Source organism: Heterocephalus glaber, unplaced genomic scaffold, assembly GCF_053883595.1.
Source record: "Heterocephalus glaber isolate CG9 unplaced genomic scaffold, H.glaber_assembly_v1.0 deba00001504, whole genome shotgun sequence".
Taxonomy (NCBI): Eukaryota; Metazoa; Chordata; class Mammalia; order Rodentia; family Bathyergidae; genus Heterocephalus; species Heterocephalus glaber.
Genome location: NW_028258324.1, coordinates 35,717,964 through 35,744,011, shown reverse-complemented (window position 1 = coordinate 35,744,011; position 26,048 = coordinate 35,717,964). Strand labels below are relative to the sequence as shown.

At 43.2% G+C, this 26,048-nt stretch overlaps 1 protein-coding gene across 2 annotated transcripts in view; it reads left to right on the top strand.

Moving 5' to 3' along the window:
- Positions 1–2,560: 2,560 nt before the first annotated feature.
- The window catches only part of Rarres1 (retinoic acid receptor responder 1), a 29,896-nt gene continuing 6,408 nt past the window's right edge, over positions 2,561–26,048 (top strand). For both annotated transcript variants that reach the window (XM_013071380.3, XM_013071375.3), the window contains exons 1-3: positions 2,561–2,861; positions 19,639–19,701; positions 22,046–22,229. In XM_013071380.3, coding sequence (XP_012926834.2) covers positions 2,601–2,861; positions 19,639–19,701; positions 22,046–22,229 — 508 coding nt within the window. In that variant the 5' untranslated portion in view covers positions 2,561–2,600. The remainder of the gene's footprint in view (positions 2,862–19,638; positions 19,702–22,045; positions 22,230–26,048) is intronic.

The window sequence follows — 26,048 nt, the reverse complement described above, 5'->3', positions numbered from 1 at the left end:
CATTTGTCTTGTCTTTTGTACGTTAGTGTTGTGTCTGTTGCATGTCTGATTTTACATTTTTTTTCCCCTATCCTTATCAGGAGCAGAGTAATGGGAGGAACCTGTTCTACTGGGTCCACTCCGCTTGACTGCTTTCTCACTAATTTTAGATTGGTTTTTTCGCCAAAACAAGAAGATGACTACGGGGTGAAATTTTCTTGCGGAAAACTCCGCTCCCTGTGCCAACTGGAATAGGCAGCTTTCGGGGTGGGATGGCCAGCCGAAGGGACTTTTGACCCCAGTGTTTGCCGGGAGGTTTGGGGCAAAGTCACTGGTTGCCGTGGCCACCCAGACCAATTTCCCTACATAGACATCTGGGTTCAGGCTTGTGAGAAACCTCCGGCTTGGCTGCAGCACTGTTCCCTCCGAACAGACACTCGCATTTTAGTCGCTGCCCCAAAAGGGCCCCAGGAACTTAAGCTCTGGGCTCCTAAGCAGGTTCTCTCGCAGGAATCTGACCCCCTGGATCCCTTAGGAGGGCCTCCGCCCTGTGTGGAATCCTCCACCCCCTCAGATGGCTCCCACTCTAGACCCCACAATCCTTCCCTTCCTCCATCTGTTCAACCTTCGGCTCCTACTCCTCTCTATCCTCCTCTCCCTGAGGGGGGCCTCAGTCACCGGACTCTGTGACTTCTCCCCCACACACACGAGCTGGGGGTGTGTATGGGCCTTTCGAGGTCCCCACTGGGGAAATTAGTTCGGCCCCTCTCTTGCCCTTTCGGGAGACAGAACAAGGTCACTGTGTTTATATCCCCTTTACTACCAGTGACTTATATAATTGGAAACATCAAAATCCTCCCTTCTCTGAGATCTCTCCTAGAGTCTATCTTCCATACCCATGATCCTACTTGGGATGATTGCCAACAACTCCTCCAGGCCCTTTTTACCTCAGAGGCGAGGGAAAGGATCCGGGGACAAGCTGTGAGGTCGGTACTAGGTGGACTGGAAGGCCCCCTAGATGACCAACAGCGAGCCCATCTGGAAGCCCATCCACCTGACCCCGCTGGCAAACTAACACCTCAGGCAGGAGAGACGCTCTCCAGAACTATCGTCAGCATCTCCTGGCCGGCCCGAAGGGAGCTGCTCAGAAGCCTAACAATTTGAGCAAGGTAAGCGAGGTCTTTCAAGGACCAGCGGAATCCGCGTCTGCCTTTTTGGAGTGTCTGTTGGAAGCATGCCGTACGTATACTCCAATTGATCCAGACACCCCTGCAAATCGGCAGGCAATAAATTTGGCATTTGTTACCCAGTCAGCCCCAGACATTAGAAAGAAGCTACAAAGACTAGAAGGATTTGAGGGAGAGAATAGAGAAAAGTTGATGAGTGTTGCCATTAAGGCATTTAACAATAGAGATCCCCCGGAAGAGAGGATGGCCAAGAGGCTGGGAAAAGCGACCATAGCCGCCTTGGCCCATGGAGGATTTGTCCAGGAAAAAAGACTCAAAAATAAGGGAGAAAACAAGGGAAGGATTCGACCCCTAGTAGAGAAAGATCAATGTGCCTATTGCAAGGAAAAGGGCCATTTTAAGAAGGACTGTGAAAAGCTAAAAAGAAAAAGAAAAAAGGAGGCCCAAAAGGAAAAAGGTGAAATCCTCTTAGTAGATGAAGAAGATTGACAGGGCCAAGGCTCGTGGCTGCTCAACCCTAGTGAGCCTATGGTGACTTTGGAGATAGGGGGAACAGATGTTCAGTTCCTTGTGGACACTGGTGTAGCCCACTCTGTCCTGAAGATCCCCCTTGGACCCCTCACTTCCTCAAAAACCTCCATTACTGGAGCCACAGGGAAAGTGGCCTCCTACCCTTGGACCACTAGACTGTGACTCTAGGAAAAGGCACCGTCTCCCATTCCTTCTTAGTTATCCCTCAGTGCCAGTACCCATTGCTGGGAAAAGATTTGCTACGAAAGTTGGGGGTTATTTCCTTTGAGCCTGAAAGAGGGACCTTCCAGCTTCAGCCACCCTCCGCCATTATGGTGACGGTTCCCCTAGAAGATTAATTTAGATTGCTAAAGGAGGACACAGAGCCTCCCAAACAAAAATGGGACCTTTGTTTCTGCCCTTGCTGGACCCCTGTTAATCTTGTTACTAGCTTCGACTTTCAGCCCATGCATTATTAATGAGCTTATGGCCTATGTAAGGGTGGGGATAGGATCTGTTCGCCTAATGATTTTGAATCAACAGGCCAAATATCATCCTTTAAGTGAGCTAGACGAGAAAGAGCAAAGATGGAGACAAGAATACCAAGATAATGCTGAATAAGATTACACAGCTACGTGAAAAATCAGTGGGGAATGTGAGACTGAACAACAGTTACTCCATTTTGTAAGAGGGCCCCAACTTATCCAGTGTGTTTCCTCCCGGGCGATCTTCGCTGTAGTCAGCTCCTCAGAGCGTTTGGTAGGGCCCACGGTCTTACAGGGGAGGACGCAGCCCGCTGGCGACCAGGGCTCCCCGCAGCCGGGGGCGGAGGGGTGTGGCCGCCGTGGCCTTATTTCCCCGGGCGCGGGCACCGCCCGCGGTGAACCCGGGCCGCTCGAGCGCCGCGCCAGCCCGCCCGCGTCCATGCAGCCCCGTCGGCCCCAGCCGCCCGCGCCCCGGTCGAGGGCCCCACGTCCAGCCGCCCGGCTGCTCGCTCTGCAGGTGCTGCTTGCCCTCCAGGGCGCGGCGACGATGCCCTCGGGGCCAGGGCAGCCCCCGGATGCGGGGCTCTCGCGCGGGCTCCTACAGCAGGCGGCGCGCGCGGCGCTGCACTTCCTCAACTTCCGCGCCGGCTCGCCCAGCGCCCTTCGATTGCTGGCGGCTGTGCAGCAGGGCCGCGCGCGGGTGAGTGGAGCGGTGGCGCGCATGGAGGGCGCGGGCGGGGCAGGCAGCAACATCTGTGCGCGCCCCCTCGCCGGCGGATCTGGGAGCCGAGTAGGGAAACGGGGCGGGCGCCTCAACACCACGCGAGTGTCCAGCGCGTGGAGGGGCCCGTCGGTGGGCAGAGTCCGCGGACAACTGGCTCTTCCTTCAGGCATTTTCGAGGCCATACATTTTTCACCGGTCAGGACTGTTGACAGCTCCCATATCCAAGAGAGAAATGCATGGGGACATTGGACAGCACTTAATCTTGTCTGAGGGTAACGAGTTGGTTTCTATGGGAGTCGCCACTGCGGACGCAACCCACCGGTGGCTCCCGAACTCTGGGAGCTGGGCCTGACTGCCCAACTCTGAGCCAGCTCCCATGCAAGACTGTGGACACCTGGCTCTTGTTAACTGTAGGCCACCTCACTGTGCAAAGGTTTCAGGATAATGTGATTGATATTTATACTTAGCTACTGCATGAACCTTCTAGTGCTAACTCTGCCTAATCGAATGGGAGTGAGGCCTGGTGTTGGGGAGCAGGGCTTAGTTTTCTGTATGCACCAAAAGAATGAGAACTTTAAACCCCGTTGATTGGTTGCTGATATCAAAGTATTGGTTGTAGGTATTCTTCTCTGTGTGTGAAGTTACATTGCTTTTTTCATCAAATAGTACAGAAGTTATAGAACTGTACTATCCCCAAAGCAACAGTGGCTCCTTGTCGCAACCCCCAAATATTCCACAAAGCTTGTAGACACATGACCACACAGAATGTAGAACTGAGTATAGGATATAAACAAGTGCAGTTTTAGAAAGTGGCAAGTAGGATTTTTCATTTAAGACTGCCCTAGCCCTGGTATCAAACATAGGTGGGAAAATCTTCACCTTTGGAAGCTCACCTTGGATTTTCAAAGACTTATTCCTGCACCTAACAAGGCTAAATTTGTTGAAAGGTTAAATTAAATTGTTCATAGGAAAAGGCAAACTCTTCTCATCACCTGTTTTTAACCATCTTTGCCATCTCAGGGACAGTTTTTCTAGCCCAATAGAGGAGTGGGGGAACAGATTTTCCAACTTTCCATCAAGGTAGAATACAGGTAGCTGCCTCCTGAGCCTAAACAGGGCCCTGAAGATTTGCTTCCTGGGTACCCACAGGCAGGGTTTCTTACAGAGAACTCAGCCCAGTTTCTAAAGCACACTAGTTTTCAAATTCCAGGGATTTTTCTTCTTCCCAAGACCATTTTAAAAGAAAGAATAATGAGATACCTCACATTTTCATATACCTAGTCACTCCCTTGGGAAAAATTTCTAAACAATGGGCATTTTCTACAAAATAATCAAACCAGCTCTCAACCTGAGTAAGTTCCATAAAAATTCATTTTCTTCACTTATACGAAGAGGAGCTTCCTTAATTTTAAAAAATCCTCCCTTAAATAGAAAAGGAAATAAATGAATTAATTAGACTAGGGCAGGTATGTATGAGAGGGACAAGGAGTGAATAAGTAGCAGAATGCTGGCCATTGACCCTAAGAAATGATAATTTCCTATTGACATCTGGTTTGCCTTTACATTTCCTCCCCGATTTTATAAGTTATGTAGTTATGAGAGCCTTGGAAAAAATGGTCAGTGATCAAAATCTCTGTGGACCAGAGCAGTTTGTTTTTCCCAGGAATTTAGTGAAATGATTTAGTGAATCATTCCTCTGCCTCCCCCAAACCTTATCACTAGAGAAAAGCCCAACTTGAAGAGTCAGCCAGCCCAGTGCAGGGTATGTGTTAAATTTGCCACAAGCACATGCCATGGTCCTGGGGTAGCAGAGACAAAGGAGAGTGGCTGGGAATGAGTGCTGATTCCCACTAGGGATCTTCCATGGGCTTTGTGGAATAGGGGAAACAACTGTGGGGTGTTGTGGGAAACCCCAATGCAGGCCCTGTTTTGCCTCCAAGGAACCACACAACGTAGAGAAGGTCATATAAGTCTTTCTGGCTCTTTCCCCATTTGGAATAGAAATCTTGTTCTGCCAAAAAAAAACCCAGTGGTTTAAGAGTCTTATGAGATGATGCATGCACCAATTGTAAGGTAGAAAAATGTGCTACCATCATGCCTGCTTGGGGGCAGTCTATTCATCCACTGTTTCTTGAGTACCTAATTTGTGTTAGGCTCTAGGTTAGATATTGTGGCCCTAATTCAGGCTTAGGGTGGCAACATTTGGAAAGGCTTTGAGATTCGCTTCATTTTGAAGCTGCCTGGGTGAGCATTACAGAAGTGTTCTTTATAGAGCTCCTAGGGTAGTAGCTGAAGCAATGTCTGCTTCATTTACAATACAAGAGCAGCTGCAGCATTGGAAAGAAGGAAAAAAATGGCAGGAACCCCAAAAGTCTGGTTTGGACTCTATCCAATCTGTGTATTGATAGGATGAGGGCCTACCATTCATCCAGGAAGACCCCAGGGGTCGGTGATGGGTGGGTGAGGGAAGTGGGGGTGCCTCCCTGTTCTAGGGGTCACCACTTTCCTTTGTAAAACAAGAGGCTGGGCAATGCAAACTAAGGGCCTACTAGTGAGTACTGAAATTAATTCAGTAGTGTCCAGTTGTTGTATTTTTCAGTGCTGGAGATTGAACCCAGGGCCTCATATGTGCTAGGCACATGTTCTACCACTGAGGCAGTAGCCCCTTGCCCTGTTTTGTTATTTTTAATGAAATTGTTCAGAATATAAATTATGAGTGTGCTACAGAAGAAACAAGGGTAAGTGATGTCTCAAAATGCATTTCCAATATATGTGTATGAATGAGGTTGCGATGAAGAACTCAGTTCTTGATGTGGGTTGCAGCTTTAAAAAGTCTTGAAAACCAGTGGGCCAAGTGACTTTTGAGACCATTTCTAACTCAGAAACTCCTTGATTCTGTGATTTCTTGGTTCTGCAAGAGCCCTCATTTTAGAAACACTGTTGTCCTCTAGTGGTGAGATGCGGTAGTAGTCATGGAGAGTAAATCCGATGGAGATTAAGGAAGCGCCGGCTGGTGGGGAGCGGTTTGTTTTATTTGGCGTCCTGATTGTGTTCCCTTGCTACCAGTGCCGGATCTCTGTCGGATCTCTTTCCTGGCCTTACATTACCCTTCTGTGACCAGTAGACTTCTACTTTTCTGGTATCACAAGGCACGGATTCAGGACCACAGTTGGAGAGGTGGGAGATGTGGGTGGGGGTGGTGTTGGGATTTTCTTACATTGTGCAGAAAATCTTGGATCAGCCCTGAGGTTCCCCCAGTACCACTTGTTCCCAGATGCCCCTGTCACTTGAGAAGAGTCTCCTCTTGCCACCCAGCAAGTTCTAGGACGCCCAGCCTGAGCAGGGACTCTCACAGACATTCAGAGACTGGCTGAAATCTCCGTGTGCACATGAAAATGTCAGCCCATTTGGGAGGCAGCCGTTGTTTGCTGATCGGTCACTTAAAGGGAACTGTCTCTGACCAGTCCAGTAGTAGGAAACACAATTGAAACAGTTGAGCAAAGTGGGAGAGGAGGGTGTGTGTGTGTGTGTTATGCCAAATCTTAAATGTTTAATTAAAATGGGTAAGTATAACTTTTCATCTATTGCATGATATAGGCCCAGGGCCATGTAATTGGAACTGCTTGGAGTCTAACAAGAAAACATGTCCATTGGCAATTGCTTGCAATTTGCACTTTGGTTTACTTACAGCGATATAAGCACTTGGAAAGAATATGATACGTAATTCTCTACTTTTACTTTTTGTCTTTTTCTTCTCCAATCTTGACTCAGGCATGCTCAGTTTAATAAGAGCTTTGGAGACTTGATTTTTTTCAATTTGTTTTAAAGCACTGAACTTGGATTTTTGTTGGATTCACATCTTTATGCCTACTCTTCACCAGTTTATATAGCACTTCATGATGGAGTTAGGGAATAAGTATTTCTGGCATAAGCAAGTCTGGAGACAAATGGGTGGGGTTTGGGTAAGCATCGGGCCACTCCCGTGCAGGGCAGGAGGCAGAAGCTCATGTATTTCCAGAGTTCTCATGGGTCTGAGAGAAGAAATGGAGCCACCCAGCAGCTAGGAGAGCAGCCACTCTCCTAAGAAAAACATGATCACTTTTCCATCCAGAAAGTGCTTTAATATAATATAATTCACCTAATTATCTCTCTTCTTGAAGTCTTCTCTCCATTACTGCCAATAATTTAGAGTAACTGTGCTCACTTCAGCAGCCCATATAATAATTCAGAGTGATCATTCAGAAGAGGGAAACAATACATCACGTAGCCAGAGAAACAAAAGTTAGAGAATTGAAAAGGCTGTGTGCATATGCAGGAGAAAAGATAAGTAAAAGAATGAAGTAATGTTTTCCTTCACATGAGGAACTCTTATGTGTTTTTAGAGTCATCTGAAGGAACAGCAGGGAATGCAGGCCTTTGGAAGATGAACACACCCATCATACTAGCAGAGAGCCAAGGGCTCTCCTCCTTCCCAAGCCCAGCTCATGCTGAAATGCACAGTAGCTGCCTCCTGGTCTACAAGCTCTGATTGCCCAGTCTGGTTCTAGCAAGGGGTGGAAATAGCTACTAGGATCTGAGACTAAAACTATGACTTTGAGCCAGGTATAGTAATGTCTGTAATACCAGCATTGTGGGAGGCTGAGGCAGGAAGATCACAAATTCATAACTTAGTAATGCTTTATCTTAAAATAAAAAATGGCTGGGGATGTAGCTCAGTGCAGAGGTCCTGGGTTCAATTTCCAGTACTGTGAAACAAAATAAAACAAACAAAAAAATACTTTGACTTCTTTGGCACTTTGCCCCAGTTACCCAAGCTAACTCGGTAAGATAGCAAATAAGAATGTTCTTAACCATCTTGTAATAAAATTGTTTTTAAACTACAAACTTTTTTTTTTACCAGCCGATGACATTTTCCACATTTGGCTTTCACATGTGTAGTTGAGGATGCATGTAACCAGAGAGTATTAGTAATTCCCCAAATAAAGACTACCAGTTGTGGTACTGATTGTTAATCGCCAGGAGCCTGGTGTGGCTACAGACTTTCTTTAAGGACCTAAGTAGTTCTGCTGGAGGTTGAATGTAAATAATCAGTCCTTAGATGACTGATATTATTGAGGCATGAAACATTAACTACACGCACACAATCTCCCAATTCCACCCTGACCCTTGATCTCAATTCATTCCATTAAAGTAACAAATCACTCTAGAGTTGTAGTAACACTCATGCACTCGGCATTAACTTGCCTTTGTGACAGTGCCTCAGTTGCAGTGCTTTGCAGAGCTAGTCCCCCGGTGGTTGGGAAGAGTAGCCATAGCAAGTCTCCACCCTGGGCCACCTGTTACAGTTGTTAAAGGGAATCTTGTGTCATGGTTTTGTACAAGATGGATGTGAATCCACTATCATAGCAAGGCACATGCCCACACAGAACCACATAACCTTAGGGATCACAAGTAATTTCTGTATCCGTGTAGCTTCCTATCACCACTACAACAAATTACCACAAACCTAGAGGGTTAAAACAATAGGAATGTATTCACTTCCTGTTCTGGAGATTAGAAGTCTGACATGGGTCTCACTGGGCTAAAAGGTGTCAGCAGGGATGTGTTGCTTCTGGGTGCTCTAGAGGAGAAGCCATGTCCTTGCCTTTTGCAGCTTTTAGAGCCCACCTACACTCCTTAGCCATGGATGCATGTCCTGTCTTCAAAGCCAGCAGTGTAGCATCTCCACTGTCTCCTTGTAAGAACCTTGTGTTGAACTGGGGCCCACCAGAATAATCCAGGAAAGATCTCACCATTTCATGATCTCTGACTTTACCACAGTGGCAAAAATCTCTGACAATATAAAATCTAGGGATTTGGACATGGACATCCTTGGGGGCCATTATTTATCCCACCACACCCAGTTCCAGGGCCAATGCAAGTACCTCCCACACTGCCTGGCATGTGACAGTTTGTAGGTAGTGGCTGCTCTTGCTCCCACCTCTTGTCTTGCTTTTCTCCTACAGCTATGGCAATCTCACATCTGAGACCACTGCCTTCCACACCCATCTTGGTACTTGACTGGAGGCTATTTCATCCTAGCTCTTGAGTAGCTAGCTTTCTTTCTACCCTGCAGATGTCTGCCTCTCCCAAATTAAGTGAGAAGCTTCTATAGGGTGCAAGGCATCACATCTCTTTATGTCCTCCATTGCACTAGCATGGGGTCCTGCTAGGGATAAATATTAAATCTTTGTTAAATGAAATGAAAGCAGCTAAAAGGGTGCTGGTGCCATTTGGGCATCAGGTGCAGGGGGTCAGGCCAGGTCCTTGCCCATTTCTACCCTCCCAGAAGGAAAGAGGAGACCCAGTGCCCCTCCCCCTCTTACATCTAATATTTTGTAATTGATCCCACCCCATCTGGAGCCCAGAAAGGAGTCAAGGGAGAACCATCTCTGTCTCTTTCCCCTCTTACCCAGATTTAGCCTAGTAGAAGTTAACATACGGAATTCTTTTTCTCCACTGCTTTTTAACTTGATAAAGTGAAGTGTCCACATGCAAAGATCTCCTTGGACCCCATTAGATGGAGCTTGATCTGAAGGTAACTGACTTTTGGCCTATAAACTCTGTTTGCTTTATCTGGCCTTGAAAATGCAATAAGATAATTCTAAGGGATAATGTAATATCCTGATGCTTTTTCTGTCCAGAACATAAGAACAGCACAGAAATTTCTTATTCACAAATGAGTTGTTTGTCTCCAACTAAGCCTGAGTCATAAAAGTAACCTTATAAAATGAAGAAGTTCGCTTTTACAGGAATAGCATGACATTTGTGTTTTCTTACCAAATATGAAGCCTGGAGGGGACATTTAGAAGCCAGGTGTTAGACCAGTGGGTCCCAGAGTGTGTGGGAAGGGAAATTAGAATCACCTGAGAGCTTCTGACCTCATAGCCTGGACCTTGCCTGCCCCGCCTGAAAACGTTTAAAGTTGTCACACTGACCCCAAGACAACAGGAAGGGACAAGCACTTACCTACCAATAGCAGAGAGAGGAGAAACAAGGATGTATTTTCTCCCAAAGTATAGGGCTTCCTTTCCATAGATGAGTTTTGGGCAGAATCAAGCCTTTGAAATCTGCCATTTTTGCGACTTCTCCGTGGCAGCCCCAGCAAGGTCTCTGTAGGTCATCATCCACGTTCTGCTTGTGTTTTGAGTTAAATGGAGAGTTAGGTTTTTAAAACATGCTCTTAGGACAAGTAAATACCTGTTCCCCATCTTCATCTACTTCCTTGGGTTTATTTTCATTATTAATATTCAATGTTTCAATGACTTAATCCAGTATTTCCCAAAACTTTTCAAACCGAAACCCCCAAAACATTTAATTGTGCTTAATATATAGTTCACATACTAGAGGAAAAAAAATTTTTTGTGTGTTTTATGATAAATAGCTTTTTACTGAAAAGACATGACTTGATAGATCCATTAGAGCACACAGTTTTAACTGTTTGATACATATATACAGTAAATGTCATTATACAGTAGTCCCTCCACAGGGTTTTGCTTCCTATGGTTTGTTACTCATGGTCTGTCATGAAAATATCAAATGGAAAATTCTAGAAAGAAACAATTCATAAGTTTTAAATCACACACCATTCTGAGTAGTATGATGAAATCTTTGTTATCTTCTCTGTCCTGTCCTGAACATGAATCTCCCACTGTCCAGCTTATCCGTATTGAATATACTACCCATCTGTTAGGAACTTAATAACTGTCTCTTTCATCAAGTCAGCTGTTACGGTATCACAGCACTGTGTTCAAGTGGCCTATGTTACTCAATAATGGCCCTAGAGTATAAACTTGTATTATAGTATATGGTTATATTGCTCTATTTTATTATTATTATTGTTCTCCAGAGGAATAGAACCAGTAGAATGTATATACAATTATAAGAGGGGATTTATTAGATTGGATTATGCAATCAGAGTCTGTCTGTTCCCACAGTGGCCATCTGTGGGAGAGCCAAGGAAATCAATAGCTGCTCTGTCCAAAAAGATGGACTCCTCAGAACAGGAGGAACCAATGATGTAGTCCCAGTCCAAGGCAGAAAGCCTAGAAAACCCCTGGAGAGTCAGTAGGATAAGTCTGTGTTTAAAGGCTGAAGAATCTGGAGTCTGATCTCCACATGCAATGGCAGCAGCGAAAAACACATTGCTCAAGAAGAGTCTGAGCATGCATGTGCCAGCAAGCTTCCCCAATCTATAGGGTGGTGTCACTCACATTCAGGGCATGTCTTCCCCACACTTCTCTGACCTACATGCCAGCTGTCTCTATGGACACCTCACAGACACACCCAGGAATGTGCTTTACCAATTTTTGAGGTCTCTCATGTGGTCAAGTTGACAACCAAGGTTAAATATCACAGTTATTAATTTCTTACTGTATCATTTTATTTATAAATTAAACTTTATCATAGGTATGTGTTTATAGGAAAAACAGTATATAGAGAGCTTATTGCTATTCATGATTTCCAGGATGTGCTATGGTTCTTGGAACATATTCTCAGATGAGGGGGGATTGCTATATAGCAAAGAACATATCCATGTAACAAGAATCAAAGAGTCAGTTTTCTTTAAAAACTATTTCAGTCCAGAAAGAAAAGCTGTCATCAAAAAAATCAAATAACAAATGCTGGTGAAGCTATAGGGAAAAAGGAACCCATCTATATCGTTGGTGGGAATGTAAACTAGTACAGTGGACCCTCAAGTTACGACCTGCCTGACATACGAACAACTTGGGTTATGACCAGAATTTTAGTTTTAACTTATGAACAAAGTCTTGAGTTATGACCTGGATGCCAGCCACTTGTACTTCCAGATGGTCTCAGGTACAGATTTAACCCTTTAAGAGTTCTGGAAGGAACACTACAACATCCTTTCCTGTGTGGGGTTACTGGGCCAATGTCTCTCTAAGGACACTGAAATTTGGCTACATACAGACAAAGACTTTGAAGGCTGTGTAGAGGACCCTGAGCCTTAACTGACCAACTTGACCAACTAGCCCTCAGGAATGAATTGAGTTCGTAAGTCAAGGGTCCACTGTATAACTACTATGGGAATCAATACGGAAATTCCTCAAAAACTAAAACCAGAAATTTCACTTGACCCAGCTATTCCCCTTCTAGATATATTCCCAAAAGATACAGTGATATACGCATACCCATGTTCATACCATAGCAGTACAATTCATAATAACTAAATCTTGGAAACAGCCTATATGCCCATCAATGAATGGATAAAGAAAATGTAATTATACACAATAGAGTACTACTCTGTCATTAAGAAAGAAACACTTGAATCATTCATAGGTAAATAGATGCACCTTGAGACCATAATATTGAGTGAAATAAATACACAAGATTAAATATCATATGCTTTCTCTTATATGACAAACCCAAAATATAAAGAGCAAAATAAAAGGTAGATAATAGGAACTTGGGAAATCTTTTTCAAATGGGAAGGAGATCAAGAAATGGAGGGAAGGAGGTGGGAAGGGAAGGAAAGGGGATAAAAAAGAATTGAGATGTGCTATGTACGTGTACCAACTCCCCATAAGGAATGTAATCATTATGTACTGAAAACATGACTAATAAAACATCAAAACTAAAAATTATTTTAGTCTAGACTGTCTTCTCTAAATATTCCTTCTTGGAAAATGGCACATACTGTGTTGTGAGGGAGACTGTCAGTTGCACCTGCTGAAGCAGGGTTAGACTTGCCACCTTACTTGCTAAGACATTACAACCTGATTCACCAGTGACTCCTGTCTCCTGTGTCATCCACACTTTGAAATAATACTCCTGTGTTTCATTTGATGATGTACTCAGGCCCTTTGGAGAGAACTGATTGTCCTATTATCAGCTTCTTATTTAGTGGTTCAGTTGTACTCTAGTGAATGTTGCCTGAGCTACTTGTCATTCCCAATACCTTCCCCTTGGTAGCTAAAGAGAAGTTCTTAGAGTGTGGTCTCTGGACCAGAACATCAACATCTACTGGGACTTGTGAAAACACAAGTTCCCAAGCCCCATCCCAGACTTCCTGAATCAATACTCTGGGGTGGGTCCAGCATACTGTGCCTCAGCAAAGGTGGTTCTGCTGCACACCCTTGTTTGAGACCTGCTGCTGTAGAACAAAGTCTGTGTAAGAGACTTTTTCTAATCCAGCCTCCATTCACCATTGTAACCTCAACCCTAAGTACACCCCAGTATTAACTTGCTAATTTCCCCAAGCTCGGCTACTTATCTCCATGCCCTGGTTCACACCCTACCTTTTCAGGAGTACTTTCTCCCTTCCTCTTGGCCTGTCTCAATCCTTATCCTTCCTGGAGATTTTCCCACCTGCACTGGATCATGCTTCCATTTGTGACCCATCTGAAGAGATCTACATCCAGCGGCTCCTTAGAAAGTCTCAGATCATCTTTGGGTTTTGGGTTTTGAGTTGGGTCCTCCAAAAATACATGTTCATGCCCTAAATTTCAGTGCCTATTAATGTGCCTTATTTGTAAATAGGGTTTCTGCAGGTGTAAGCAAGATAAGGTCATACTGGATTAGAACAGGCCCTATATCCAATAACTGGCATCCTTATAAAAAGGCCATGTGAAGATGCAGATGGACACAGAGTAAAACACGTTTAAGCTCCTAGTTTTGGTACTTTGTAATGGCAGCCTTAGCAAACTAATGTGCACACCCCCAAATGTGCACATGAAACAGCAGCCAGCTTTCTTTTTGCCTTTCTTAGAGGTGGGTAGCTGGCCTCTGGTTTTACAACCTCTCCAGTATAACAGAAGAGGCATTCTAGAGGCAGCTAGTGGCTGACTGCTACTGACAAGCTACTGACTATGCTTTTGAATAGTTCTGTGACTAGGGAATTCTTTAACTTTGGGCAAGTACCTGAGTTCCTTCATTCTCAACATGGGGATAACAATAATACCTCCTTCAAAGGGCTTTAAGATATAACTTCATACAAAGTCATTATGTCAAATTGAGTGAGGCATATAGTGAAAGTGCAACATATCTATATATAGATATACCTATATAGATTTTTTTCATCATTTCCTTCCAGTAGTTAGGAGCATGCTTTATATTTAAATACTGAATAAGTGCTTGATACTGATTTCATATGGATTTGAGGAGCATTTCTCTCACTAAAACAAAAAACAAAAATAAATCTAGCACGATGAATCCAGTTCTTTGCAGGCACTCCATTACACTTTTCTCAAATAGGACTTTGAAAGTGGCCTGCATCTTTCTCAACTGACTCCACGTCAAGCCAAAAGTCAAAGAGCTTTTGGGGCCCCTAAAGAGCCTGTATGAACAGGGGATGTGGAAGGTATACTTGAGAGGTGTGGCACAGCTCTCCTCATTGGTCAGTGGGGCCAAACATCAATAAAATAAGCAATGTGAGCAAAGATTAGAACATAAACCATGTCATTAGTGCTCCATCCAGGCATTTCCAGCCTGCAGCCCATCGGTCAGCTACTCCTGGTTTGCCTGGGCTGCACTGAATGAAGAGGAAATGCCTTGGGCTGCACATAAATTATATATTAATGTATACAAGTAAGGAACCTTCCTTTTTAATATATTTGTTATAACACAGACATGTTATAGGTTGGACATGACTAATTCTCTTTTATACATAATTAAAGAAATCTGCAGCAATATGCTACTAATAGATTCCTTCAGTTTCTATAGTCACATGGTCATTTGCTTTGTTGATTTTTTCTTTAATAAAGAGTATTATTCTGGAGTATATTAGAACAACATGCTCTGCCTCTGGCTGTGTTTTAAGAAAGGGATATAGTTTCCTCATCTGTTTTGCACATGGAGTTTGGGCGGTGTGGGGTGCAAGGCATTAAAATCCTGTGGTCCAAATTACAGGCTACTCTGCCTTGGGAAAGTCAGAGTTGTTTCACATATTTGCCCAATACTGGTTTCAGTCTTCAAAAATGCCTGTCTTTTTTTTTAATGGCTTTGATTTAATGGACTCATTTTGCAACATATGTCTGTAAGCAACCTGTTGTGCAAGTCATAGGTGAAGGACTCCTGGGCAAGACAAGAGGGATCTAGCTATGAGCCGTTGGCTCTGGGGCCGTGGAGCCAAACTTCTAGACTTAAAACTATGTGTGGTGAGCAGTTTACTGCTCAAGTTAAATCACACTAATATGGGAAAATAAATTTACCGTATAGGGTCGGGTATCTTATCTAATGGCTTCATATCTTTTTAAAGATCTCTTTGTGAGCTTGTTTATGACATATGCCAATGGCTGAGGTCCTCAGTTCAGGGTTCATTATTGCCTTTGGTCAGTGGAGGCTCCTCTCTTCTCTGAGTGTGTGTGTTCCCTTTTGTGTTCATTCCCACCCACCCATCTTCACCATTGGCAACCACTATAAAATGTGTACTGCATATTCTCCTGTTTATAAATATGCTTATGAAACATAGTATTGGTTTGTGGGCCTATCTTTATTTTGTACATTTTTGTTACTGGCACTGTCAATGCATTTTCTGTTTTCACTTACAGTAATTTTAGAATCTATCCACATTGCTGCATGTATACCTGAACTCTCACCTCTACCTTCTGTGTGGTGCTCTATGATATCCATCTCCATTTTACCAGGGGGCACACCACATTGCCTCCAATGTCCACCACCACACACGATGGCCTGTGACCCTCTTTATACGAGTCAGTCCCCTTATAGACCTGGACCAAATTTCAGTGGCACACAGACCCAGAGCAAGATTTCTAGATCACAGAGCATGCCTATGTACGCTTGGCTTGCCCACCTATGCAGACCACCACAGCTAGGCTGCTCTGAGCTAGTCTCCACAGCCAGGTAACAGCAGTCTTAATGCCCAAACCCTGGTCAACAATTGGCTTGTCCACTTTGTAACTGATTGCCAGACTGATAGTTGTCCCGAGTTTAATATGAATTTACCTAATTTCTGATAAGTTTGAACAGGTCTTGAGAGCTTTGTTAGTACACTTGATACATGTAAAGTACTTAGGGGAGGACTCAGCCTTGACCTGGGAGGATGTCTGTTGTTACTCTATCAACACAAGCACCTTTTAAATGTCCCTTGATGTTAATGATGTTGTCTTGATATAAACATAAAATGCTGCATTTCAGTGATTATTTCTGGTCTGGAATTATAATCACCCACCACTTAACAATGGGGATAAGTTTTGAGTCCTGGGTTGTCAGGCAATTTCATCAGTGTGTGAACATCATATCCTTATACAAACCTAGATGGTACAGGTAGTAGGTCAGTCATTCAGTGTGGCCTTTGATACAATCGAGATGCATGAGGATGAGGTATATGAGGCTGTGATTGTGACATAGCATCCTGTTTTAAAGTAAACATTTTTTAGAAGTAGAGTACACTATAAAACAATGATGTGTATAGTGAACACATGACTGGTAACAGCCATTTATTATCAAGTGTTACTTACTACACATAATTGTATGTGTTATGGCTTTATATACCTAGTAGTGCAGTAGGTTTGTTCACACCAGTGTCACCGTAGACACCTGAGTTACCTGTTGTGACAGCTATGATGTCCGTGAGTTACCAGAACTTCCGAGCTCCATTATGATCTCCTGGCACATTATATGCAATTGATTGTTGACCACAGCGTTGCCATGTGGTGCAGGACTATACATAACTTCATTGTTTTACCTTTTAATGGGACTGCCATCTGTCCACCACATACTTCTCTCCATTTGTACAGTCCCCATTTGGCTCAGGCCCCCACTTAGCTCCCCACTCAACTAAACTCCTGCTCTCTCTATTCCCTCTGGACACCTCTGCACTCCAGCAGCACTTATCCGTGTTCCAGGGAGAGAATCTAAGTCCCCCCTTCTAGTCCATGGATCCTCTTTCCCTCAGGATAGAATCCCTGGCCCACCTGATCAGCCCCTCCCTGATTGCTGATTCCAGTCTCTCTGCTCTCTACCCCACTGGCTGCTCCTCAGAGCCTTCAGCCCCTGTTCCTTCTGTGCGGAATATTTTCAGTTTCTATCCCTACCCCTCAAAGTCAATTCCTTCTTAATCTTCAGAGATTAGCTCAAATGTCACTTCCCTGATCCCTAGACTAGATAACTTTTCTAGTTACTTTTATAGCTCATAGATTAATCATAATCAAGTAACTCTACAGTGACTCTTTAATGCCCTTCTCCCTAGACTTCCAGGGGACAGATGCTGCCATTGTTTTGCTCACTGCATTTCCTGCATGTAGCGTGGTGCCTGGAATATAGTAGACACTCAGTGAATCCTGGAGTGGATGTTGCTGAACAGCAAATACCTCCTTATAACAGAATATTTCAAATCAATGACAAAGTTCAACATGATCCTAAAACCTCGGGAGTATGAGACACTGTCCAGCAGAATGTGGCACTGGTCCTCGCAGGCCCCGTGCTGGGCAGCTTATCTCACCAGAACCAGCAAAGCAGCATCACAGGAACTTGTGACTCAGAGGAAGGGAGAGGAGAGAGGCCTTTGGGGGAGATAAAAGGATAGTGTACTAACACAGGATAAAGTAAAACCAAAAATATAAAAAGCCCATTTTGGATGAAATGTAGACACTTTTAAGAGTGCCTAGTTAAAATGAAATAAGGAAATCAAATCAGCCAAGAAAATAACTTCAAAGGACAGACTTCATAGTGACTCAGCTCAGAGCTATGGTTAGGTTCTATTTCTTTCCCTACAAAGAATAGTCACTGGGACCTCACTTTGCCTCCATGTGTTTCCAAGCAGCTGATCCAAAATAACATCTTAAGTCCACTATTGAAAATATGGACAATTATATTAAGGAAGGCTTTTGTGAATGCTTTTTCATAGGAACTAAGCCTGCCCGATCTATCATTGACTCGAGGGTTGATGTTCCCCAGGACTCTTCTCATTTCCCATGTGTCCCCTGGGGGTTGGCATCCATTTCAACAGCTCCCACCACTTCTGCTGCTGAACTTGCCTGTGCATCTCAAGTGTACTGGACACCAGAGACTGAACCCGCCCAACTCAGCTTTGTCCTATTCTCTTGAAAGGCCTCCCCAATCTCCCCACCCCTCATGTCACTAAACACCTGACTCCCATGTAGGTCACACTCAAGAGGCCGAGTGAACATGCAGAGCTGACTACCAGGCCTTCCAGTGCACATGCAGTGGGCAGCGAGAGCCCCAGGGCTCAAGGCTTAGGACCTACTGGCAAGCAGCAGTGTTGCCTCCTCTGAGTATTCATTGTTGGTGGGATCAGTGCTGCTAGGGTTGTCAAAGGCAGCAAGACCAGCATTCTGTGTTCCTCTAACGTGGGCAGGCAGTGAAGACCCTGAACTTCTAGAATCTTCTGAGAAAGAGCAAGCCTGGGACTCTTGTTCAGCTACTATCATACACGCTTCGTTTATATTTTTGTACTTTTTTAAAATCTAGTGTTGCAGAAGCAAACCATGCTTCAACAACTGTTACAGTTTGGATTTCAAATGTCCCTCAAAGGCTCATGTGTTGAAAGCTTGGTTCTTTTTCTGTGGTTATACTGGAAGATGGTTGAACCTTTAAGAGGTGGAACCGAGCGGGAGGAAGTTAGGTCACTGGCAGGGTACTCTTGATAGATATTGGAACAGCCTCTTGCCTTCTCTGCTTCCCAGCTGCCATGAAGTGAAAAGACTTCACCATGTGTTCTCCTCCCTAAAGTATTGCCTCCCCCCACCCCACCCCCAGGCCCAAAGGCAACAGGGCCAAGTGACTATGGACTGAAACCTCTGAAACCATGAACCAAAATAAACCTTTCTTCCTTTCAAGGTAGTAAGCTCAGGTATTTGGCAGTGATTAATCTTAGAAACCTTCATGGGAGTCCACATTATCATTCTCCTGTCCTTTGTCCTTGAACTTCAACCAGACTCTGGTTTGCAGCAGTTCCTCCCTCCCTCCCTCCCTCAGGTCTATAGATTTTCATAGTAAAAATAGTGACATACATTAACTTTTGAACTGACCAGGCAATGTCCTAAGCCCTGTTTATGCCTTAGCCTTACTTTACAACATCCTACATTCTGTAGTTATGTTTAATGTGGCTCCCACAAATTTTGGGATTAAGTTCCAAGTCCTCTTCATAACAAATGAAGCTTTCCAAGACCTGTATGCAAATTTCACCTCATGGCTACTTTTAGGGGTGTCCTTTGCTTTTAGGCCTTATCCCCACCTCAGATCTGGGTGTGGCTGGCTTGTTCCTCCCTCCCTTCTTCAGTCTTTCACTTCCCTCCTATCCGTCAGATCTCAGCTTAGAGATGGCTTCATCCCCGTACCTTTGTTCAGCCTACAGTGGGAAAAGGAGAGCCCTAAATTTACATATGTAGCACCAGCTCCCAGGTCAGGGTCCAGAAAAGGCACTGAATAGCTAGAATGAAGGAATTCACTCCAGTTCCCTGCACACACCTGGTGCTCTGACAAAGTGGGCTTCCTCCTGGATACACATGTATTCTTTTCTCAGCCCACCTTTCTAAGTACAAGTCAACCTAGCAAACAGAATGATATGATGAATGATGAATGATATGATATGAATGATGAAACCCAAATTTGAGATCTTTGCTCCTCCTAAAAAAATCTCCAATTTCATTCAGGTGAAAATGCAACAGTTAACATTTGCATTCCACATTATCCTAAGAGTGTGATTCTTACATGAGGATGTTAATGGTTAATGGATTTTCCACAATACTAAGATTCACTTTTTATATTTCAGGTCGATTCACAAAGGGGATGTAAAGTTGACCTGGTGTTTAGCACAGAGCGCTACAACCAGGAGGTAAGCCACAACAATTAATGAAGTATGGTCTTAGTAAGTCCTATGAATACACTAAAAAAAGTGAGAATCTTAATAAAGCCTAGAGGCTTTGCTCTAATTTCCCTCCTTTGTTTTCTGTTTGTTCTAAGAACTGAAAAACAGAGCAGACAGAAAATCAAGATTCAACTATTTCAACTTCATAGCCTTATGTAGTTGCATTTAAAACCATCTCCCCCTCAGAGCCCCTGGGAGAGAATTTCACAGGTCCCTCTGATATTCTTCCTCACACCTCAGAGTCCTTAAAATGACTCACTCTCAAATGCCAGCCTGTTCTTTCCTGTCAGCTGGTGACATTTCTGGTTAGCAGGCTAGCCTTGCATGAGGCCAGTGCCACAAGCTTATATAGATGGGGACATTCTGCAAAAGCCAGAGCCGCACCCATGCCTGCTGCAGGCATTACTAGGCACACTGCAGTTCCCACCATGTTTTGCCAAGTTTGCTTTACTCTGTTTTCAAGAAGAAAGAAAACAGAAAACACATGTGGAAATTAGAGCCAAATGAACTTCCAAATGCTGGGCCAGTCTGGAAGGCTACAACTAGAGCAGGGATGGAGAGAACAAAACAGATTTAGTATCGTTCATTGTTCAGTCACCGTGGGAAGAGCAGGCAAAGCATCTCAGGGAGGCAGAGCTTTAGAGGCAAAGGGAGGATACCCCAGTCCATGCTACTGGAAGAATGTTTTCCAGAATAAAGAAACAAGTTCCAGAGTGACAACAGTATACTCTGACTGTGTAGCTTAATAATAAGCTAAGAATTCAAACTTTCTTAAAGGACAAGGAAGATGTCTTTGATTTCTAGTGCTGCAAACTGAAAAAGTATTAAAGTTAAAGGGAAAAAACAATTACTAGCTTACTTTGACAATATGTTCCTCAGGATTTGCTCCTATAGGTGCATTAAGCACACAGCTGGCTAATTGAAATGTTCCATTTCAGAAGGTGACAGAGGATTCTTTTATTTTCAGGCAGCTGCTTTGTTTCCATGGAGGTGTTGAGGGGTAGAGATGGAATGCAAGACAAAAGGGAGTAATACCATATCTGGTTTTGTCTTCCCTGGAAGTGGCAAACAAAAGAGAACATAGAGGAGCCCTGCCTTCTGCCTATCACATGCCTCTTTCTAGAAACACCTTTCACCTTTTTTTCTATTTTGTACCAAAAATTAGTATCCTAATGCACCCCTGAATTTCTTTCACTCAAAACTGGCACTCACAGAGTTGCCCATTGGAAAACCTATTTCAGTGTTTTGAGTTAGTTATAGAAAAAGGCTTATAGCAGATCTAACTTTGGTTATAATTTGTTTCCTTGTGGGCATTTTATTTCTGGTGATGGTTTTAATTGGGACTCTGCCCATTTAAACAACTGCAAAAGTGAAAAGTTATTGCCTCAACTGGTCAACCAATCACATTTTAACAGGAGATACTAACTAGGGGCCCATGCCTGGGTTTGGGTAGGACCATGACTAGTGGCCCACGACCCCTTCACATTCAAGACCTCTAGTTGAAGGGATGAGCAAGTGCATTTTTCTAGGAAATTCTTCATCTTTTATTTGTTGGGTTAAGGAATCTATGACCAAATGGATGATGACTAACTATCCTAGAGTCATACATGTGATGTTTACTTGAAGCTGTCTCTGGCTTGGAAATACATGACAGTGACCCCAGAATTCTAAGTACATCTCTTTTTAAATATGAATGTAGACAAGCATCTCTCAGGTTGATGAATGAGTCACCTATGCCACCACTGCTGGACTTGATCTCCAGGCAGAGAGGTCAAGTTAGTAAAGAGTTAACAGTTGAGCTCAGACATAAGTGAGCTTATGTCTTGGCTTACCACTTAACTAGACACTTACACTCCATTACTAGTGAGTCATGGAGTAGGTTCCTTTTTAAACTTCAGTATCTTAGTTGTTTATTGAAATCAGAGGGTATAATTTATAAGACAGCAAGAATATGTTTCTTTTGTTAGTAGGAGCCAGCATCATCTTTTAGTTTAAGTTAGTTACTTTAACATCCAACTATGCATTATGCTGGTCCACAGTAGAGTGAAGTACCCACCATCTTAGGGCTTTGAGCCAGACAATACTTAAATATCAATGATATATAAAGGCACAACCAGAAGACAAGAGTTTAAATGATAACAAAGAGTAAAGGACTGTTGCATGCAGTTGTGAGCACAAAAATCAATTTCTATACAGTGAAACTGTATTAATGCCAGAGCACATGCCATGCATAATGAGACCTTCTTCCAATCTTGTGTGTTTGTGTGCACTGGGGTTTGTGTGTTATTTAATTCCCAAATCTTTACTTCAGGAAGGTGAGGAGCATTTGGGGAAATGTTCTGCTAATGTGTTCTTCAAGAATCAGAAACCCAGACCAGCCATTAATGTCACCTGTACAAGGCTCATGGACAAAAAGAAAAGACAACAAGATGATTACCTGCTTTACAAGCAAATGAAGAAACTGAAGAATCCCTTGGATGCGGTCAGCATACCTGGTATGATTAGTATCTGAAATTTCTGTATTTACGAATTACTAAATCTTAAAAAGAATAATTAAACATTTATCCCTGAAGTGGCACTTATAATTCAACTGTAGATTGTGGTATGCCTATTTAAAAAAAAACTTGGGAGTTTTTTTTCTGGTCTTCATCTCTAGTGCAATTTAGTATCTCCACCAAAGACTATCAGTGTCTCTTTATCTCTCCATTTTTCATCCCAGAACATGGGTGCAGCAAGAGTTGAACTTCCAAGTAAAAGGTAAGGAGGTCTTTGCAACTGGCCATGCATATTAAGGAACAGTTTTCAGGGTCAGTTCGAGCCTGAAGTGAGATTTGTAGAGATTTTTGGTGGTAACCTTGGGAATGTTAGATGACAAGACATACTCTTGTGCCTTTGCTGTGCCCTACATACCAGGGCTGGCTGAGCAGCTGTCTCGCCATTCTGAGTGCTGCAGTGGAGTCACGTTTACCTCATGTCAGGTCAATAGCTAATGGGTAGTGGTGCCATCTCTAATAGATAGGCCCTACCCTCTGCAATGACTCAGCTGAAGTGAAGCACAGCTTATTTGTCCTGGCATTCCAGAGTGTGTGGGCAGCTGTTGGGACTCGGCACTTACTGGCAAATCTAATTTTCAAAACCACAAAAGCAATCTCTGGACTTGCACAACTTGGGAATTATGCTTGACATCTGACCACATGTTCTCCCAATCTGCTCATTTGCCCAGCTACCCCAAGACCACGACAAACCTATGTCAATACCCAGGGAGCTGCAGGCTCCATTCCTGAGTGTATCTGGGCCCCATCAATTTACTGATACTCACTGCCTCTTGTGTTTCTAAAATTCAGTTTCTTGGATGATTCTCACAGCACTGTTCACTACTCAGATAAAATCCAGTGCCAAAGAATTATGAGGTGCAATTCAAACTCTTACGTTGTAGTAGAATGTATTTACACTTAGTCATCAGCTCACTTATTTAAAGCAGTACTAATACTTGGAATCTGTAGTTATTAGGGATTTTTTTTCCCTTTAGTTAGGGAAATAGGGCTTACCTAGTCTCCTTAAAACACACATTCAGAAATTGCAGAGGACATTTACTTTGAATATTTGCCACAGGGTCAATAGATTTTGAACATGTCAATAGCACAGGTTAACTGGATCTTGTTCAGTTAATACATCCTATGCTCACATAAGGATTGTTGTATAGCAATTTGGCTGCTATGAAACTTCAAAAAAAATCTTAATAGAAGAACCTTCTCATTAAACCAAACTCAGAAGTTCTGTTCTCATTGTAAATACAACAGAGGCACTTAGTGGTGTTATTTACAGCCTATCTGTGTATGAAAAACTACTTTAAATTGAAAAGGTTTGTATTTAGAGAAAACGAATCAAAGCTATGGAACTATCCCTGGAGTAGTCAGTTCAAATTTTAGCATATTCTATTTAGTATTCAATCAATCCAAGGTATTAGACTATTGTAGTGTAATTAATTGGTAAGTTGAGAGTATTTAGTTCTTGTTCCACATTGTTTTTCCCTTTAAAAATTAGTCGTCTTGTTTTTATTGAGTAAAAATATCACTTCTACTGAATTCATAAATTCCCATAAATGACCAAGTGTACTACATAACAGAGGAAAAGACCAGGAGCTGTGAATGACCAGCTAAAGTTGTCTGTGCTTTGAGCACTCATCTTTTCAAATGTTCTCACTATTCACAGTATTTAGTGTAACTCATTTATCTCCCAAGATAATGGGTTTGGCTACCAAATCTAGACTTATAGCAGCACTGTAAGATGAGATAATGATGGTGAATTGCAGGAAGTTTTCAATCAATGAAGACAAGGATGATGGAAACCTCTTAATAAAACAAGGAAAAAATGTTTGTCACTATGTTGACTTTGGAGTCTTGCATTACCTAATGTTCTGAAATCTTAATGCTTCAACTATTCACACAAGGGAGAAATGATAGATTCATTCATAAAATACTGATACTGTTGTTAGAAAGTAAAAATCTGAAACATACTTCTACATTAATATTCCTCCCCCGACACACTCCGGTACCAGAGATTGAACTCAGGACCTTGCACCTTCGAGGCAGATGCAGAGCCACTAAGCTAAATCCCCAGCCCTTACAATAACATTTTTAAAAACAGTCACAACTCCCTGCTAATAACATATGCTGGCAGAAAAACAACCTAATCAGGTTAAAGAAATCATAAGACAAGTTAATGAGTGCTATAGTGTTTGGTCCTTAGTATAAAGGCACCTGGGTGTTAACAGGAAACTTGGGACCAAAAAACTTACAGGAACCATGTAATATTGAATGACAGTGAAGGCAGGGAAACTAATACCTTTCTGCTTTACCCTCACAGCTTCTTTTTTCTCTCTGGATCCTCATTTCTGAATTCTTACTGTACTCCATTTATAGCTGTGCAGAAGCTTTTCCATTTCCTTGGGTCCAGAACATACCCAGGCCACTCACACCCTTTGAAGAGATGGTTTGCTGCTTTACTAAGATGGAGAATGTGCTCTTGCAACTTCTTTCTACCTCACCGATTCTCTGTGGCTTCCCCAACTCCTTTATTCTAAGGGTCCTTTTATTTACATGTCCTCCATTCTAGTTTCTATGACTTCTTCCATGCTTTTTCCCCATTGATTTCCTTCTAATTTCTGAAAACTTCTACCAGTTCCTTGTTTTGCCCCACAAGGACAGTCATGGTCAAGTGTCTTGTTGACCAGTTACATGAGATTCATCACTCCATCTCCTTCCTTACTTTTCTACTCTTCTAAAGTACACATACACATACACATTTTTATACACATTGCTGCATCCTCAGCTTCCTCCTACCTGGCTTCTACACTATGTGCATAAGTGAAACCGTTGTATCTTGGCTCACCACAGACCACCCACATCACCAAACCTAATGGGCTTTCTTGCCCCTTCTCCTCCATTTGCCTGTAGTAGTTTACCTCAGGTACTCCTCTGGCTTTGTGACAGTCTTTACTGTCTTACTACCAAACTCACACAAAAGGCTTGAATATTTTGACCTTTATTTAATAGTGTTACTTAATAGTATTACTCTTCTCCTAGAATTTGGCTAAAAACTTTGGTCATTATAAACTCATCTCCTAACATTTAATGATTTGCCATTTCCTATCAAGCCTACCTCCACAAAGCATTTGGACCCATCCTGTCTCTGTCAAAACCACTGTGACTATCCTTCACGCCTGTTGTATGTCTTCCTAGGACTACTGCAGTAGTCTCCTATCTACTCTGTCAGACTTCATTCTTCCCCAAACTGTGTGGCTCAGCAGCTTAGGTTATCCTCCTACATTTAAGTACTGAATCAAAGTCCCTACCCTGGCACTGCATACAAGGCTATTCACAGTATGGTACCAATATACTTCCTTCAGACCAATACTGTGTCTGCCCCTGCCCAGGGCCCTCAGGTCTTGGTGTGTTCGCTCTCCCACTTGTGCTTCTACCCCTACGCCCACCCATGTACACAGCAGGAATTCAAGGGCCAGCAAAATCTCACCTCTTTGAAGCCTTCCCACACCTCTCCAGCCCAAAGAAAAACTTCCCTCTGGCCTGTTCTCTCTCAGGTATCAGCTCCCTCCTGTCTTTCGGGGGGTTTTTTTGGTACCAGGGATCAAATGTGGGTCCTTGCGCTTGCGAGGCAGGTGGTGGAACCAGAGCTAAATCTCTGGTTCCCTCCTGTCTTAGGGAATGCATCAGCTGTGTTTCTAGCCAAGTCAAATTCTACTAATAAATAAAATTTATCCTAAAAATTATTTTACCAAGAATAGTTTCCTAATA